At 35.5% G+C, this 18490-nt stretch overlaps 2 protein-coding genes across 4 annotated transcripts in view; both read right to left on the reverse strand.

Annotated features, from left to right (window-relative positions):
- The window catches only part of LOC139964689 (1-phosphatidylinositol 3-phosphate 5-kinase-like), a 147586-nt gene that overhangs the window by 35364 nt on the left and 93732 nt on the right, over positions 1 to 18490 (reverse strand). For all 3 annotated transcript variants that reach the window (XM_071966520.1, XM_071966518.1, XM_071966519.1), the window contains exons 11-14: positions 7804 to 8054; positions 4585 to 4722; positions 3495 to 3599; positions 1822 to 1962 (exon numbers count right to left, since the gene is read on the reverse strand). In XM_071966520.1, the coding sequence (XP_071822621.1) occupies positions 1822 to 1962; positions 3495 to 3599; positions 4585 to 4722; positions 7804 to 8054 (635 nt within the window). The remainder of the gene's footprint in view (positions 1 to 1821; positions 1963 to 3494; positions 3600 to 4584; positions 4723 to 7803; positions 8055 to 18490) is intronic.
- On the reverse strand, positions 14251 to 17309 carry LOC139964713 (melatonin receptor type 1C-like). Its single transcript, XM_071966571.1, has one exon. It carries the CDS (start codon positions 16427 to 16429, stop codon positions 15434 to 15436), a length of 996 nt encoding a protein of 331 aa, XP_071822672.1. The 5' UTR covers positions 16430 to 17309; the 3' UTR covers positions 14251 to 15433.

Below are 18490 nucleotides of genomic sequence, written 5' to 3' on the forward strand. Positions count from 1 at the left end.
GAGAAGAATATCAATGTTTGAGACAGTTCTGTTGAATCAAAACTTTGTATGTACTGCAGTGGTCGTAAATATGTATCACATGCCATGTCAGAAAGTTTGTAATAGTGTTGTGTGCATCATGCAACTTGACAAGACCTCAAGTAAATGTGTAAGTTAGAGAACCTGATATTTCCATCCTAGCCGGAACTTCTTCAAAAGAAAATCCTGCTAGGATGGATATGTGCGGCTCTCTAACTTATGTATTTACCTACACAGTGTTTCTGCAGTAGATAAGGATTGCCTTCTCTTGGAAGACCTCAAGTAAACAGTGAATTGCTGTTAAGAAACACTGATGACAAAAGGTAACTGTAAACAGATGTTTTGCCAAAGACAAGGTAACAATAGACAAAGTATGTAAATTCTTTCTTTGTTAATTCTCTCTTTGAGGTGTTTTTTCCTGATTGTTTCTCCTGCAATCCTTTCATCTATCTTTCTTCTCATTTCCATTGACGTCTGTCCTTCTGTTATCTGACATTTTCCATTGACCTCTGTTTTTGTTATCTGCCATTTTCCATTGACCTCTGTCCTTAATATCTGACATGTCCATTGACCTATTGAATCAATCATGAAACTCCATAGCCTGACTAAACTTTTCATCTCAAGAAACGCTGATCCAACGAATGATAATTTCTAAGAGAGTTATTAACTATATCCAATTTCCCTGAATAGCTATGTACCTCATGGACAGTATAAGCAAACAAATATTGATATAAATCAACTTCAAAATGATCAGCTCTATACACTTCTTTACTGCAATTAAGTGCTTACCAATTGAGATAAAATTCTACCCAATATAAATTTTGTTTTAAATACAAACTACATATTTTCCTTCTCTCTATCTCTGATATCCACATTTTAACACATGAGACCACTACAATTCACTCATATTGACTAATTAAGAAGTGATAGATACTGTGCTGGCTTCTGTGATTGTTGATATCCCAAAAGACATTGCCATGAATCAATTTGCAGAATATTAATATGAGGCACTACTCGTAAACCCTGTAGAAAATTATATCTTTCCCAAAAATCAACGAAAAAACACTGAAGGAGATATTTTTATTCACTGCTATTGTTAATAATATTATATACTGAATTGGATACAACCAGAATAATTGTTGTTGAAATCATCAAATTTGTTACATTTCTTTTATTTTATCATTAAGCTATGTAATCAAAGAAGGTTTGGCAATTTCACACCACCTGAATAATATATTGCCCCTGGGATACGAGAGGTCAGTGGTTTCCGATGCAGTTTATGATACAAATACAAAACACCATGACATTGGCAAATTTCAAAAGCGTTCAGTTCTTGCAAACTGCCCAATTGAATCATCACATCTCAGTGGATATTGAATTGAAGCTTGCAGAATGAAAACACCTTCTTGCCAGATAATTAATAACTTAAAAATCATTCAGTTTTCCCTGGAATACCGACGAGGTCAAAATACTCCCGAGCGTTACTTTGCTAGCAATACCATTGCTTGCTGATGTGTTTTCTTATAACGATATACCAGTCTCTGAGTTCCTTTAATTGAATACTTTTTTGGGGATTATAGTTAAATGTTGAGTAAGGAAATTGGTGGATGTTAGATATCTCATATCTACTTAAGAATGTTTGTTCAGCCATAACTGCTGACCTCATTTATAGTGTACTCAATCATATACATAAACATAAATATAATTAAAATGTAAAATGAAATGTATAAATTGGACTTTAACAATGTCAATGTCTCATACTCTAATTTGCATAAATTAACCGTCCCTGCCTCAAAAACTCACCGGTTTCGTGTTTGATACTAAAGTAATTCCGTGAGCTAGCAGAAATTCTTGAGCTACTCTGGCAACTGACTTCTCAACTATCAGAACATCAGGTTTCTTGGCAATCAACTTGGATACACAATTCTTCAGAAATTCCCTTTCCTGGAAAAAAAGGGGCATGGATGATAAATTCATTTTATTATCAGCAAAGATTGTACTGCAATAATATCTGCACACATGACTCATGGAGGTTTAATATCAATATGTCCTCAAATGCAGAAATACACAATGTTCAGAACGGGACTCTCTGGACACCCTATTACCAACTAGGCTATGGGTGCTGATGACATGTCCAGAGATTCGAAACCGGTAAGGAAGGTTGTAATTTCACTGTAGGAGTTTGCCACCTGTATCGAACAATTATGTCATATTGGTCCTTATGCGCATAATCTGTACTGTTTAATGATCTCTAAATTGCAAAAAAATTATCACATGAAAGCACTCCCAAGCTGCAAAGAGGCCTAATGAATTTGCATACTGACTGGGCTGGTTAATTTACTAGTTGACTAATTGACTAGGTTGATTGACTTTAGTTGACGGTCCCACTCGTGAAGATTTGGCAAATGACAAAAACAGCTGTAGAAAACACAAGGTGCTGAAAACCAGTTAGCTTGAACTTGAAACTTTGGAAATATGGTTCAAAACATCTCTTCTTCAATCATTATAAACAACATTGTAAATATACTGCTATTGATCAACCCAAGGTAATGCTATATGCTCTGCAGTCAAAGAGTGCAGCTCGTCAAAGTTTCGCAGAACTGGATAAGACTGATATGAGAGCGCCCTCTGTTGATATTTGGTTTGGCTGGAGAGTCTTAATGTCCACTAAGAAGATATAATAAATTCATGAGATAATTGATTGGACTACGTACTGTACATGTACTGTACATGTACTGTACATGTACTGTAAATGTGCTGTACATGTACTGTACATGTACTGTACATGTGCTGTACATGTACTGTACATGTACTGTAAATGTGCTGTACATGTGCTGTACATGTACTGTACATGTGCTGTACATGTGCTGTACATGTACTGTACATGTGCTGTACATGTACTGTACATGTGCTGTACATGTACTGTACATGTACTGTACATGGTTGCTCTACTATTCAGACTATATAGAGTACTTGGAGTATTTTAGTGTTGTTTTTACATTCTCTACTAAAGTCCTTGGAATATTTTTTTAAATATAAATTAAAATGGAGTTAGAAACTTTTTATCTCTACAAATCAAGCAGATAATCGTCATTGGGTAACATTAATTGCAAAAATTGTTCAATTGTGGCCTAACTGTTTGAACTGCTAGGCTTCATTAGTTGTTGAACTCACTGAAATATGCATAATGCAATTCAGATCAGATTAGCTGGCAATATAAGTGCTTACAGCATCTCAATATCACAGATATAATAAATGAGGACAATTTTATTTGAAGGGTAAGTGGTATCCAAACCGGTTTGATTATTGAAAAGGAAAACATAGTGTAAGCTTAATATTGATTTTGAAAGTACCTAGATGATGAGATGAATTTTGGAAATGTTTCTTTCGACAAAGTAAGGCTTTGGAACTATCTACTGAACCTTTCAAATTAAAATAGTTCCTGTTTTGAAAAGTCGATACAAATTGAGCCAAACCTGAAGCACCACTGGTTCCAGAGAGACAAATTTGTTTTCAACACGCTGATGCTCTACAGCTGCTGCCAAGAGCAGAATGTTTGGATGCGTCAGGTCACTATCCATCTAGGGAGCAAACAGAAGAAGAAGTGAGATTAAATTTATAGATTCCAATTACTTCTGAGAAATACGACACTAATATAGACAGACAGTCATGTAGGTTAACTGGCACTCAGCCACTCTTCAACTTCAAAAGTTATTGCAATACAAGATGGCTATTTGGACAAGCCAAATAATCAAAAAGTTCACCTCTTCCACCACGAAAAAAAAAAGAAAAAGCCAAAACTAGCAATGGTATTCTACATAGAGAATGGAATAGTCATTATACTAAAAGTGTATTGGATTTCAATGATGGTTACATCATTTGCAATTATATAGTTTCAATTGCATTACACTGAATGCATTATATACTGAGAGTTGCATACTTAACAACATATAGATATGTTTCATAACCTCACTTATGTGCTATATAAACTTCATACAAGAACTATTTGTCAATGTGGCCAACTTCATTAAGCATAAACCATTTGACTGTATTATACTTGGGCTGGAATTTGCATATTGTTATATTATAAATATGCCATAATATATGTACATATGTTATAACTTTCACAGTTGGTAAGTTCTTGACACAACAAGGAGATTTATTACACCTTCGATGACTAAAAAAAAAGAAGTGTACTCTGCTTCATCAGTATACAAGACTTTTGCATCATAGAAAATGTCATGTCTCTTTTGTCTCACTCAACCTCCCCCTACCCCCATCAGCCCCCCATCACCCCCCCCATCGCCCCCCATCACCCCCCCCCCATCCACATCCATCTCTAAGACCCTAAATTGTGAATCAGCAAGTACCCCACAACTATTTGCCATTACTGTACTCCCAAATTGCATTGCGACATTAAATTGTTTTGCATCCATTAATTGATCTTTTACAAAGATGCAGAGAATGTCACCTGTCATTTATAAAAACATAAAATTACGACCTTATCAGTTTACATTTTTATTTAGCGTTCAAGACAAATAAAACATAAGATCACTACTGCCGTACCTTCTTGTTTGTGATGTTCTTAGTACAGACTGTTCCGTGAATAATTTCACATTCTTGTCGGCTCCCTCCCGGAAGCTTCTTGATGTGAACATACTGACGAATATCCATCAAGTCTTTCTCAAAAACATCAACCTTCACCTGATTAATGAAAAAATCATTTCAAATTATTATAAGTCATAACTATGATTTCCATTATCCTGTTTCAAATGATTTCTCTTCTAAAAGTGGTTGATATAAATGTTTCCATGAATTTATTAGAGCATCAAACCGTTAACAGTTTTGGTGCCATAAAGTGGGCTCTTTGCTCATTTCCCTGTTTCTACCTAATGATAATTTGACAAACAACCTCTTATCCGACAATGCAAATTCAAATCCCTTTTCCAAGATGTTTGAAGAACATAATTGGACTCATGGGAGACTAGATTATATTACTGGGAATGCATCATTAGTAAAGACTGTTGCTTTTAGTGCATTTTGCTGATGTTATGAGCAGCTTGGTTTCCCATTGAAGACAGTTTCAATTCCACAAAAGACAGCTTTGGTCACTGAGAGGTCACAACATGTATTGACTTTTTAAGATTTTTGTACAAATGACGTCTTCTTTCTGTATGGGTGGTAAAAATACAGCATACAGCAAATAGAACAACTTCCTGTACCAAAGCAATTGCTCAATGACAAGACGCACATATGACACACATATGACGCACATATGGCGCACATATGACGCACATATGATGCATATATGACACACATATGACGCACATATGACACACATATGATGCATATATGATGCATATATATGACGCACATATGACACACATATGACAAACATATATGACAAACATATATGACACACATATGGCACACATATGACACACATATGCCACACATATGATGCATATATGAAACACATACGACACACAAATGACACACATGATACACTTATGACACACATATGATGCATATATGACAAACACATGATGCAAATATGACACACATGACGCACATATGACGCACTTATGACGCACATATGGCGCACATATGATGCACATATGATGCATATATGACACACATATGACGCACATATGACACACATATGACACACATATGATGCATATATGATGCATATATATGACGCACATATGACACACATATGACAAACATATATGACAAACATATATGACACACATATGACACACATATGACACACATGCCACACATATGATGCATATATGAAACACATACGACACACAAATGACACACATGATACACTTATGACACACATATGATGCAAATATGACACACATGACGCACATATGACGCACTTATGACACATATGACGCACATATGATGCAGATATGATGCACATATGAGGCACATATGATGCAGATATGATGCACATATGAGGCACATATGAAGCACATATGACGCACATATGATGCATATATATGACACACATATGATGCACATATGACACACATATGACACACATATGATGCATATATGATGCATATATATGACGCACATATGACACACATATGACAAACATATATGACAAACATATATGACACACATATGACACACATATGACACACATATGACACACATATGATGCATATATGAAACACATACGACACACAAATGACACACATGATACACTTCTGACACACATATGATGCATATATGACAAACACATGATGCAAATATGACACACATGACGCACATATGACGCACTTATGAAACACATATGACGCACATATGATGCACATATGATGCACATATGACGCACATATGATGCAGATATGATGCACATATGACGCACATATGAAGCACATATGACGCACATATGATGCATATATATGACACACACATGATGCACATATGACACACATATGACACACATATGATGCATATATGATGCATATATATGACGCACATATGACACACATATGACAAACATATATGACACACATATGACACACATATGACACACATATGACACACATATGATGCATATATGAAACACATACGACACACAAATGACACACATGATACACTTATGACACACATATGATGCATATATGACAAACACATGATGCAAATATGACGCACATATGAAGCACATATGACGCACATATGATGCATATATATGACACACACATGATGCACATATGACGCACATATGACGCACTTATGACACACATATGACGCACATATGATGCAGATATGATGCACATATGAGGCACATATGAAGCACATATGACGCACATATGATGCATATATATGACACACATATGATGCACATATGACACACATATGATGCATATATGACACACAAATGACACACACATGACGCACATATGACACACTTATGACACACATATGACACACATATGACACACATATGAAGCACACGACAAAGATATGACACACACGACGCATATGACACATATGACGCACTTATGACACACATATGACACACATATGACACAAGTATGTCAATTAAGCAACACATCTCACAAATCTTGAAGAACATTTTGTTGGGTGACCCATTTAACCTTGGCAGGCTGAAAATGTAAGGGCATTTGGTAAATTCAATGACAGAAAAAAATTTCCAAACAGTGATCAGTTATGGCTTACATAAGTCGATAGCGTAACGATGCATATATCAAATGATTTGGTAATGACCATTACTCTTAGCCCAATTGGGAAAAAAAGAATTTTAGTATGGAAACTAAGAACTCTTTGTGCCTTGTATAGTTCAGTAACAGTGTTTGGGCAAGAAATACAGTCTTGTTTGCTCTAGGCCAGCCAAGAACCTGCAACATTCTCATAAAAGACTCTTTTTTTAATGAGTTTTTTTTTTATTGTTGCAAAGTAATTTTAAAATAGTTGGTATCATAAAGAAAATGGCAAGGCTATGCATATCTATAACAATTAAGGAGTTTGAGATGGTTACATTGCAACTCGACCAATTAGTTTTAGATTTAAGTATTACTTCTCTATCTTAATTCACATGAACCAAATGCTTGGATCTTGGTGCACAGCTCTATGAGACTATGTGACGGGGGAGGGGCATGGGGATGGGGGAAAGGGTGGGGCAGAGAAGAGGATGGTAATGTTTGGGGTAGGGATTAGAGGAAAGGGATGGGATAGTGGCTGGGTTAAGGATCTGTGGAAAGGGATTAACACTTTCTAGGTTATTCATTATTATCTTACCTGATCACATATTGTCTTTGCCAAATTTAAAATGATATCAAACCAGGCTATATCCAGGTTATCTTGCTCCAGGAGCTGAGACAGCATAACCTTGAGATGGTTAAGACTGCTATAGCGGAACTGCTGCTTCCAATCTGCTGCCCTCCTCTCTGACCCGTCCTCTATTATTTCCCCTTGTTTGTCTGGACCGATTGGTATAGCACTGGGTAACAGACCTGGTACCTTTGGAATACTGGAAGGAGGCATCAAACCTGTTGAAAGAAAAACCAGTGACCTTGAAACATCAGCAGGGGGAGAGTGTAGAGGTAGAAGGCACAGAGATGAATCTGTTTGATGTTATAGTGTGAAAGGGCATATATGGAGGGGTACCTTTATCAAGGGCATAGGCATAGGAGCCCAATTTGATTTGGGGGGGGGCTGTAACAACTTGCCCAAAAAATATAAACAAATTTTTTTGCACGCTCCGCACGCGTTCAGTATGTTAATTTACATATCATATAGGCATGCATCGGTTATTACGTTGAATGACAATTACATACAATCATTTGCCGTATTATTACCATTCCATATTGGTTATAATTTTTGGAGTTGTTACAATCATAATGATAATAATAATTATGTTTAACCATTGAAAAACATAATGAAATTTATGTTTCTTTCAGTAGGTGCTGGAAAAATTCTCAGCATATTGCCCGAATTTTCTCAAAAATATTTGGTTGGGGGCTGCAGCCCCCCCCCCCAGCCCCCCGCGTCCTATGCCTCCGATCAAGGGGATGTAGAAAGGAGCAGCAGCAGTAGAAGTAGTCCCATCTGTTAGCTGTATATTAAAAAGTATGTGAAATGTAGACCAAAGGAGCAAAAACAAAAACTACTCTTAATGAGTACTATATGGTTTAAAGGTACAGTCAGTAAGGAAATATTGTTAAAAAATTGTTTAAGTCTTATAAACATATATTTAGCCAGCCTCAATCATTTTTGGCACAAAACAGCTTTGCATAATTGGGGTTATCGATTTAAAGTATTTGATAAGTACTGTAATCATACATGTATTATTCTTGTATTGATTCTGTTACAGTAAACTTGTGAGCATTATAATGATTGTACAAATAGATATCATACTAACTGAATGAACACTTGAAGAATCTAGATTAAATCTTCACTTAATCGATTTAAGCTACTGGCCTAATTAAACCAAATCAATTGTACTTTATGCAGGTTAGGAATAGAAACATGCCATTTTCTCCAAAAAATATTACAATGTGCATAGCAAATTTTGGCCCCTAGAAAATCTGGGGCAAAAGTTAGCCAAGCTAGGTGACACCCAATATCCCTCTCATATCTCCCACTCTGGCACCTGACTGTCACAGTTAATTATTTGATTTTCTCCCTGCTGACCACAAGATTAAATTCCCAGAGCTAAATCTGCTTAGATCTATTGTGTGGAATGGATGAAGAGTACATTAATCGTGACACCTAATTGTGCAACTAACTGGCCTCTCAGCATCTTGATGTATTCCAGTGGAATGTACACGCAGGCCAAACCAAATGTGAAATCATGAATATAAAGGGCGTATCAAGTGAGCTAAGCCTGGCAGGGCCAAAACTTTGTATGTAGCCTACTGCAGTGGTCATAGATCAAACTTTGTAAGTAGCCTACTGCAGTGGTCGTAGATCAAACTTTGTAAGTAGCCTACTGCAGTGGTTGTAGATCAAACTTTGTATGTAGCCTACTGCGGTGGTCGTAGATATGTATCACATACCATGTCAGAAAGTTTGTAATAGTGTTGTGTGTATTATGCAACTTGACAAGACCTCAAGTAAAAGTGTTAGAGAAGTTTGGGAACCTGATATTTCCATCCTAGCCAGAACTTCTTCAAAATAAAATCCTGCTAGCATGGAAATGTGAGGCTCTCTAACTTATACATTTACCTACAAAGCCTTTCTGCAGTAGATAAGGATTGCTTTCTCTTGGAAGATCTCAAGTAAACAGTGAACTGCTGTTCAGAACACTGATGACAAATGGTAACTGTATACAGAGGTTTTGCCAAAGACAAGGTAACAATAGACCAAGTATTCTTTGTAAATTCTTTCTTTGTTAATTCTTTCTTTGTTAATTCTCTCTTTGTTAATTCTCTCTTTGAGGTGTTTTTTCCTGATGGTGTCTCATACAGTCCTTTCACCTTTCTTTCTTCTCACTTTTCATTGACAAATGTCCTTCTGTTGTCTGCCAAAAATTATTCAGAGATTGTATCTAATATGTCAGAACCCGACTGCTAAGGTATATGTGATCGGGTTGGACGGATGCATCATTACTGCAGGGCAAGAAAATACGCTATGTGTATCATAACTTTTGCAAGAAGTTGCTCATGTTAATTATTAATAAAACGGTCTTGACAAATGAGGACATACAAGAGACTGTCAAGGGAAATATAGCATAGAAATGATTTGTATGAATATTATATCCCATAATGATAGATTTATGTTGACGTCGTTGTTACTTTCATCTCAATAAATGCAGTAAAACTCAAAAGGTTTGAAAATGTTTGATTAGCTTCATGCTTTATACTGCTAAATCAAAAAAGTGCCAGGGGATTGAAAAAATAATTGGGTCAGTAACTAATAAATCCCCAAAACATACATTTAGTGAAAAAATATTAAAATTTTAAAGGATGATGTTTAAAACGGTAGTTTGATCAAGTATATGTAACTTTACTTTGAGAATAATTCTTTAAGTTTGCTAGCAGAGACAGCCAAATGTAACCAATAACTTTAAAATGTCTCCATTTGGAAGAATTGATAGTACCTTTGTTTTCAAAAATCAAACTTGTAAACAGAATGTTATATATTTCCCAAAATAAAAATAGAAAGAAAAACACTACAAAGATATTGTATTTCAGGAATCCATTAGAGCTCTGTTTAATTTGATCAGGAGGAGATCAATACAATTTTAATTTCAACTGTCACTATTTATATCTTACAAACACAAATAAATCAAAATGGAAGAATATATGGCACTAAACTTGTTTTCTCATCAGTGATGAGAAGTAACTTTCTTTTTTTTTAATGTTTGTTTTTCTTTTTCCTTTCTGAAAATTGCAAGTTTATGCCTCATGGGTTTAGTTGATTCCTTAGGAAAGCATTATTTGATTTTATTAATTTTATTAATTCAAAGACAATTGAAAAGATCAAAGGAATTTTCGGCTTACAGTGCTCAAGGGGATTCGAACCATGACCTAAGGATTGTTTTGTGGCTATATCGGTAAGCAGTAACTGCCCCCCTCTAGAGGCTGGACACAAGCATATGCAGGGCTAATTGTAATCCTCAATGTTACCCGTTCAAATCGCATTCTAGCCCCTGAAAGGTCTTTGCTTTTAATTTTTTAATTTTTCACATTTGCTTAAAATTTACCAATCAGTTTTGAATGATAATCTGCATATGAACATTGCAAGGTTAAGAGCAATTAAAATTATGCATATCTGTGTTCACTTTCACACATATATGCAATATGCCATACTATACTGGACTAAAGGGAACCTTCATTTGTTTCATTTCACAGTTTTGATCACAAACAACAAACTGTAGACAGCACTTTCGCATACGAACTATCGCATATAGCGTGTGTAGGAATAAGGCGGGAAAACTAGCGTAACTAAGGGTAAACAATACGCGGAATTGCTATAACCGCACTAGTGTTTGCACAGAAAACACGGAGCAAATTCCGCTACACCAAAACAGCCCTAAAAACCTGTCTAATAATAAGAAAATGATACTTATCGGGTTGCAAACTACTTCAAACTCTTCCAAAAACAGTGGATGGGAAAAACTCCTATCCTGGGAATCCAAAAGTGGACGAAATCCGATGGAAAAAATACGCTCGAAAATAACGATCTAGACACTTTGGATGGTAGAATGAGATGGAAGGGCAGTGACTGGAGGAGCCAGTTGTAGAGGGTGCACAGTGTTAAAAGGTTACCAGGACATTCTACAGTAGGCACGGTAGAATGAGGGTGCTAAGGTTGTGGGGAGACAGGTAAGCGAGGAACAAAGTAAATTTCAAATTACCTTCTTTGTTAAATTGCAAACTTCATTGGAAATTAACCTCTCCTTACTGTATTTCCCATCTAACATCTATTAATATAGTAGGAATAAACAGTGCTTAACAATCATTAAGAAAATTATTATAATAACTCAAAGATAGCAATATACAGAATTAATATCAAATAATATACAAGAGTCCAGTGATACTCTGCTATTTCTTTAACATTCTTACTATTTTTTTGTTAACTTAGTAACACCTTTACTATTAGCATTGTTATTTGATTTAAAAAAAAAATATTTCTTGCTTCTTATTTCTTTTTACTGCATTCCAATCCAAACTAACATATACAAAGGTGTTCTCAAAGGTCAAACTTGTCTTCCCGAGACTTTTAAAGACCACTCAAAAACCACCAGTGTTATAATTAGACACGACTAGCTGGTCATGAATAACAACAGGTACTGTAGCCGATATTTACCAGCTTCCTGGTTACACTCTGGTCACAATTAAGTGCAAGGGAACTCATTAATAAATTGCTAGCTGTCCAGGAGTCGGCCATAAATGTCTCTCTCTCTGCAGTTGGTTTCAATCTGCAGGCTGTGATGTTTATGTAATTAAGCTGAGACCGCAGAATTGCAAACACAATAATCCTCTCTTTGATCACATCGGTAATGAATACTAAAGTGTCAGTTTTTGACAGACAGTTAGATAAACACTGTGTTTAATTATAACACTGGATTTAGTTAATGTACATAAGAAGTGATTGCAAAACTTGACGAGATCTTAATACGAGCAATGAAAAGTCAATACAATATTTAATGTTATTTCATGTATGACATAAGTTAAATTTAATATGCTACTGAATAAACGAGGCTTTTGGCAGCCATTAGGTATTATCAAAGTAGCCATCATATAATGAAGTTGACTTTACAATATTTTGATTCAATATGGAGTAATCACATCATGGTTCACTTTATTAGTTTTAATGTCAAGTTTATACATTCCAAAATCATTTAGAACAAATCTGATTTTGAATATGTTTTATATCAATGTAAAAAAGGTTTGTTTATTGGCATTAATATTCAAACAGAACCATTTATTTATAACTTCATATTGGTTTCGGTGAAAATGATCTAATATATTATCTGTGATGATTCCTCTCTATAATTTGGAATAATTCTCTGTAGATTTGCAAATTGGTGACCAAATGTCGTTTTGTGTTGTGACGGTATCTCCCAAACAGAGATCAATTATTGAAGGGGCTCATCAGGATCATATATGGCCACAGTCTCAATGTGGCCAGGGGACCAGTGTGGCCAGGTGAACAGGGCTGTGGATGGATCAGTTAAGTCGTTTGGCTTTCTTGACCAGCTTCTAGCTTGGGTGACTTTTCTATATATTACTTTATATTCTCATCTGTTTTGAGTTAGGTACATGATGTCCAGTTGAAGAAGCATCTTTATCAGATTGATTGTATGTGCTGATGATTGGCATTGCTTCTCTCTATAATATATGGAATACTTCCAAAGCTAGAGGCAGTCCTTAGTCACTGTTTACAACTTACGACTTGTCATAACGACATACCGGTCATAACATTACTTGTGTAGCTTTCACCCGAATGTTCCCTCAAAGATAGCGATACTAAACTCCATATGCAAACTGAAATATCTATTATCATACACAAACACATAATTAATGAGACATTATAGAAGATTATTGGATTGTCACCAGCTTGTCACCAGATTGTCACCTTGCTGGCAGAAATTCATTTTCTAAAAATATATATTAAAATATATATTAAAAAATAGTTCACTGTTTGAAAATATCACTAACTTTTTTTGGGTTTCATTTTTCTCTGATGCTATCACATTTCTATGTCATTTTCTTCCCTTTGATGAAAGCAAATGATGTTTTACTGCTAATGTAAGGTATTAACTACTGTAACCAATTAGGCATAACATAAAAGAGGCTATTGAGAATGCTTTTAACGTTTATCTTATAAATGTAATTGAACACATAGACTTATCTTATTAAAGCAACCTTGAAATGGTCAGCTCTTTCATGATACTGACTAATACATTAATAATGACACTGTGTGACAACTAATTAATTGATTTTCTGTCTCTGAAGATGGATAGAAATCTACTGACCGAGAGACGAAGTACGAGCGCTTCGACCGTTCAGAAGAAATATCTTCAAGCTGAGGTGAAAGCAAACTGATAGCTTTTTAGGTAAAAAAAAAAACTAACTTTAACCTCAAATTTTTTATAAACTCAAAATTCTGCCCCAAAATTCATAATGCAAATTAATTTCGCCTTCTCTGTTTGAACAAATCTTAGAACAAATCTCTGAAAAATATTTGAAAATAATCCACAAATTATTTTGATGTGTATATGATCACATCTAAGTGCTAAAAGCTTAGTAAACACTGTTTCATTGTGCAGGGGTCACATCTATTTATAGTGACATTGCTGACCAAGGAAGGGATGAGTATAGATGCTCTTAAACTTCCGGAAGAATTCTTGGACAGAACGTCTTCATGCTAGGAGTTAGTTTTAAGCTGTCATATGTACTTCCTCTTTTGCTTTCTAAAATTAATTTTGCAAATTCACTAATTAATATACTTATATATTTGAATAAAAATACAGCAATCCATATATATGAAGAAATGAAATGACATACTGTATATTATTAAACGTTATGGTTTGGTACCAATTTTACAAAATTTGTTTAATTTATTTTGTCTATAGCTATAGTTTACTATCATTTTAAGAGAGTTTTGATATTATTCTATATAATCAAAGTGTATATAAGAACATTAGGTTATAAAAATGACTTGTGAGTAATACATGGTATGATTTCACCAGCAGATAAAGATATGATTAAATGTGGCTGAGATGAAATATTGCTAGGAACAGGAAAGGGTGTAGAGGTATTTAAGTGGTGGAACATGAGTGTCCACTTGGTTGCAGAGCAATTGATATTTACTTGGATATCTTACAAATTCAGAGCCCATGAAGTACAATTCTTAATCAATAAATAATACAACATTATTGACATCTGGACGCATGATTTATGAGCTAAGCTTCAACCACTTTAGTAAGGAATTGTTCGTTTTTGTTGCCTGTTATCATAACGATAAAATTAATATTTATGTTTTATGATTTGTTTCTACTTCTGATAAAACAAAAGTTGATCTTAAATCTACTGATGAAAGAGTTTCCTATCTTCACCTCAAATATGAACAACTTTTCTTTAGTAAACTGCAAGTCACAAGTATTCTGCCATGAATAAATAATCAATTTACAATTATAGCTTCAATGTCTCAATGATAATATGATGTTATAAGGGCCATCTGATGTTTTATTCCTAGCAGAATTTTCTTCAAAGGCAAACTGATAATTTGTAAAGTGACAGCATTATGCAAAACACAGTTCCTTAATTAACTACATTTTTATCACATTTGTGATACTTTCCAATTTTAGTGTACTCAAACCAGGTACTTGTTATAGCAAGATGGATTTACACCAACTTTCACCAAGAATTCACTAAGCTTCTCTTCAAAGATAAGTTGTCATAAAGTCATTTAGTTTTTAATCAACTTCAAGTCTCAACAGCTGTTTAATCTTACGTCGGAAGTTTCTGTTGAGGCCGGCGTAGATGAAGGGATTCAGACAAGAGTTGGTGTAGATCAACAAGAAGCAGTAATGATACACCCACGATGCGACCGGTGAATTCCGATTGACGAGGTGGACTATGCAGAGAGGTGTCCAACATATGGTGAACGTACAGTAGACCAGAGCCGAGACCATCGTGTACCTCAGCTCGGCCTTCTTACAGGTTTGTCTGGACCTTTCGTTCGTCTGGTGAGCCAGACTCGCATTGTTGTCGGTGATTCCTGGTCTCACTACGAGATGATTTATCACCTTCCGCTTACTCCTCTTAGCGAAGGCAAAAGTGAGAAAATAAAACAGAGGAATCGCTAAATAGCAGAGGAAAAATGAGACACAAACCAGGAGAGTCCAAAGAAGCCAAGACATTGGGTCTCCTGGTTCCATCAAACAGGTATGGAGGGGTGGTACGGGTACGACGTTACCAAAGCCCATCTCTGGTAGGAGAATGACAAACGTATTCAATACCCAGAGGACCGCCACCGTGACCGCTGTGGCCTTGGCGTTGAAGAGCTTCCGATAGACTGAAATCTTTTTGGTGACGAGACAATAGCGATTGAGAGCGATCACGTTTAACATGACGGCCGATTGGCTGCTGAAGATGGAGGCCAGATAGAACTGGATCTTACAGAGATGCAAGCTCTTAAAGAGATAGTCATTACCCAGCAAGGCTGGGATGAACGTCGGGAAGCAGATGGCACAGTTACCTAGATCGGTGAATGCTAAATGAGCTACTAGAAAATTGGTGGCAGTCTTCAATCGGCTGGTTTGCATGATGGATAACCAGATGAGGATGTTGCCGACGGCACCCACGGTGGTAGCCACGATGGAATAACCGGTGAGGAGGAACGCGACCGAACTGGGAAAGGGGTACGGAAGGATAATGTGGTCGTAGTCATATCTGGAAGAATTATACATCTTAGAAGGAGTCTTGACCACATGTCCAATCAGCGACAGAAATTACTAGTTCTTACAAATGTTCAGTTGCAATGTAACGGCATGAAATGTCTATCAAAAACGACACAAACTATAGCGTCTCTATAGTTCATACAGCTTCTACCACTTTATTATCAGAAATATGGTCCGCTTTCTTTTCTCTGTTTCTTTCAGTTAAGAAATTAAAGTAAATTCTTGTCAATGTCCCAATTATCACTCTATAAACCTGTTTTGATAAATGTTGAAGCACTGATGAATTCTGTCAAAACAAAACCCTTATTCAGTCAGTTAATCCAATAAATTGAAAATGATGTTTCATCAAATATACACCACGGCTCACAGAAGTATGTACACATCTTTCCAGAGTTTCATTGTAATAGCATAACCGTAGAAAAATTCAAATCGTAACTGTTAACATCATCACAACTAAAAACATTTTGCATTGGTTTATGGAAGCAACGTATAGCTGTGATAGATGGCTAAGTTGCATACATCCATTAATTCTCGCAAGATCTTTAGACAGCCGCAGTTAAAATACCTTCTGGTCGGTTAAGTCACAGTAACAAAATAAATACTAAAAGAGTAAAACTGTGTAATACACAAGAAAGCATGAAATTTAAATGAAGTGGGAACCACCATCATATATCATAATCACAGAAAAACAACAAAAATTGCTAAATTCCAAGTCAAAATAATCAATGGTAGATTTCAACATCCAGTCGAAATAAGGAAAGTAGAACTGTAGTTCCATTCATATAGCTGTAGATTCAGTTAAGTAACGGTGCAGTTGTTGTGTGGAGACAGAGAAGTAAGACATCAAGTGAAGTAAGCGTTTCAGCCAAGTACCGGCCGTAAAAATAAATAGTCAGGCACAAGATGACTTTTCAGAAGGAAAATTGATCCTGCAGTTTGTTCAAGCAAGAATAAGTCAGAACCTGGACTTCCCTCAATATTCAATTGCAGAGAAGTAACAAATCTCGCGATTTCGCACAATTCGTGGGAATGTTAGAAAACAATGAGAATTACAATATTGCAAGGTAGTTACTCTCAAGACACAGTGTGTGTATTTAGTAGTTGTCTTGTTATCAGATCTTTGCAGTAGATTTGATCGTTTACGTGCACACTTTGCCGGTTATTCCGTAGAAACGATAGTCTTGATGCAGAAGACTCATATTGGAGATCTAAGATACTTTTAAAATTGAAATATTATTTAAACTGAAAAAACAATAAAAGCAATCAAGCTAAGCAATTTAATAAACGTGGAGAGTTATTTGCACTGCAATTCAAGATTTTCGAAAAATTATTGATAAACTTAAAGGCTAATGAGGCCCCGAAGATAAAAGTCAAGAAATGATTGGGTTCTATTTCCAACAAAGCCGCTATCATCAGGAAATTAATATTAATATTTAACTGTAAATTATAATACAGAAGTGTTGGTGCCAAACGCACGCAAGGCAAAATGTCTTCAAGATTCTTACTAAATTATGGTCCTACTACAATGCATATAAAGTGTATGTGAGTCAAAGGATGAGTTTTGGCAACAAGTTTAAAACTGATATATTATAGTCAGATAGAAAGGAAAAAAGGCTATTTCGACTATTAAAATATGCAACCTTTACAATCTGATTAAACGTGTTAATTGCTATAAAGTGCTTTCATGTTAAACCAATGAGATTGTCAGCAGAATATCTTCAGTCTTAACATCTAATCTTTAGTCTTCAATCAATGATTTATCATTTCTAATAAACCCCCAAAAAAGTGTTCTTTAAATAGCTCAAGTCAAATGAACAACAGGGTACCAATATATAACTAACAATTACCAACACCATATTTGGTTCTTGACAAATTTGTTGCAAAATGAAATGTAGCATTTTGTTATTTGAATTAAGCCATATAACTACTGTTTTCCTTTTTCAAGTTTTGTATTGCTAAATTCTGAGGAGCTGAGCTAATAGACTAGGTATTCCAGTCACTTTGACTGATCAGCCTCTGATGATAAATAGATCTGTGGTATTCAAAATGAGGGACGCTACCCCCCTTTTA

This window comes from Apostichopus japonicus, chromosome 23, assembly GCF_037975245.1.
Source record: "Apostichopus japonicus isolate 1M-3 chromosome 23, ASM3797524v1, whole genome shotgun sequence".
Taxonomy (NCBI): domain Eukaryota; kingdom Metazoa; phylum Echinodermata; class Holothuroidea; order Aspidochirotida; family Stichopodidae; genus Apostichopus; species Apostichopus japonicus.

Coding starts and splice junctions, on each gene's coding strand:
- LOC139964713 (XM_071966571.1), bottom strand. CDS start 16,429: ATGTATAATTCTTCCAGATATGACTACGACCACATTATCCTTCCGTAC.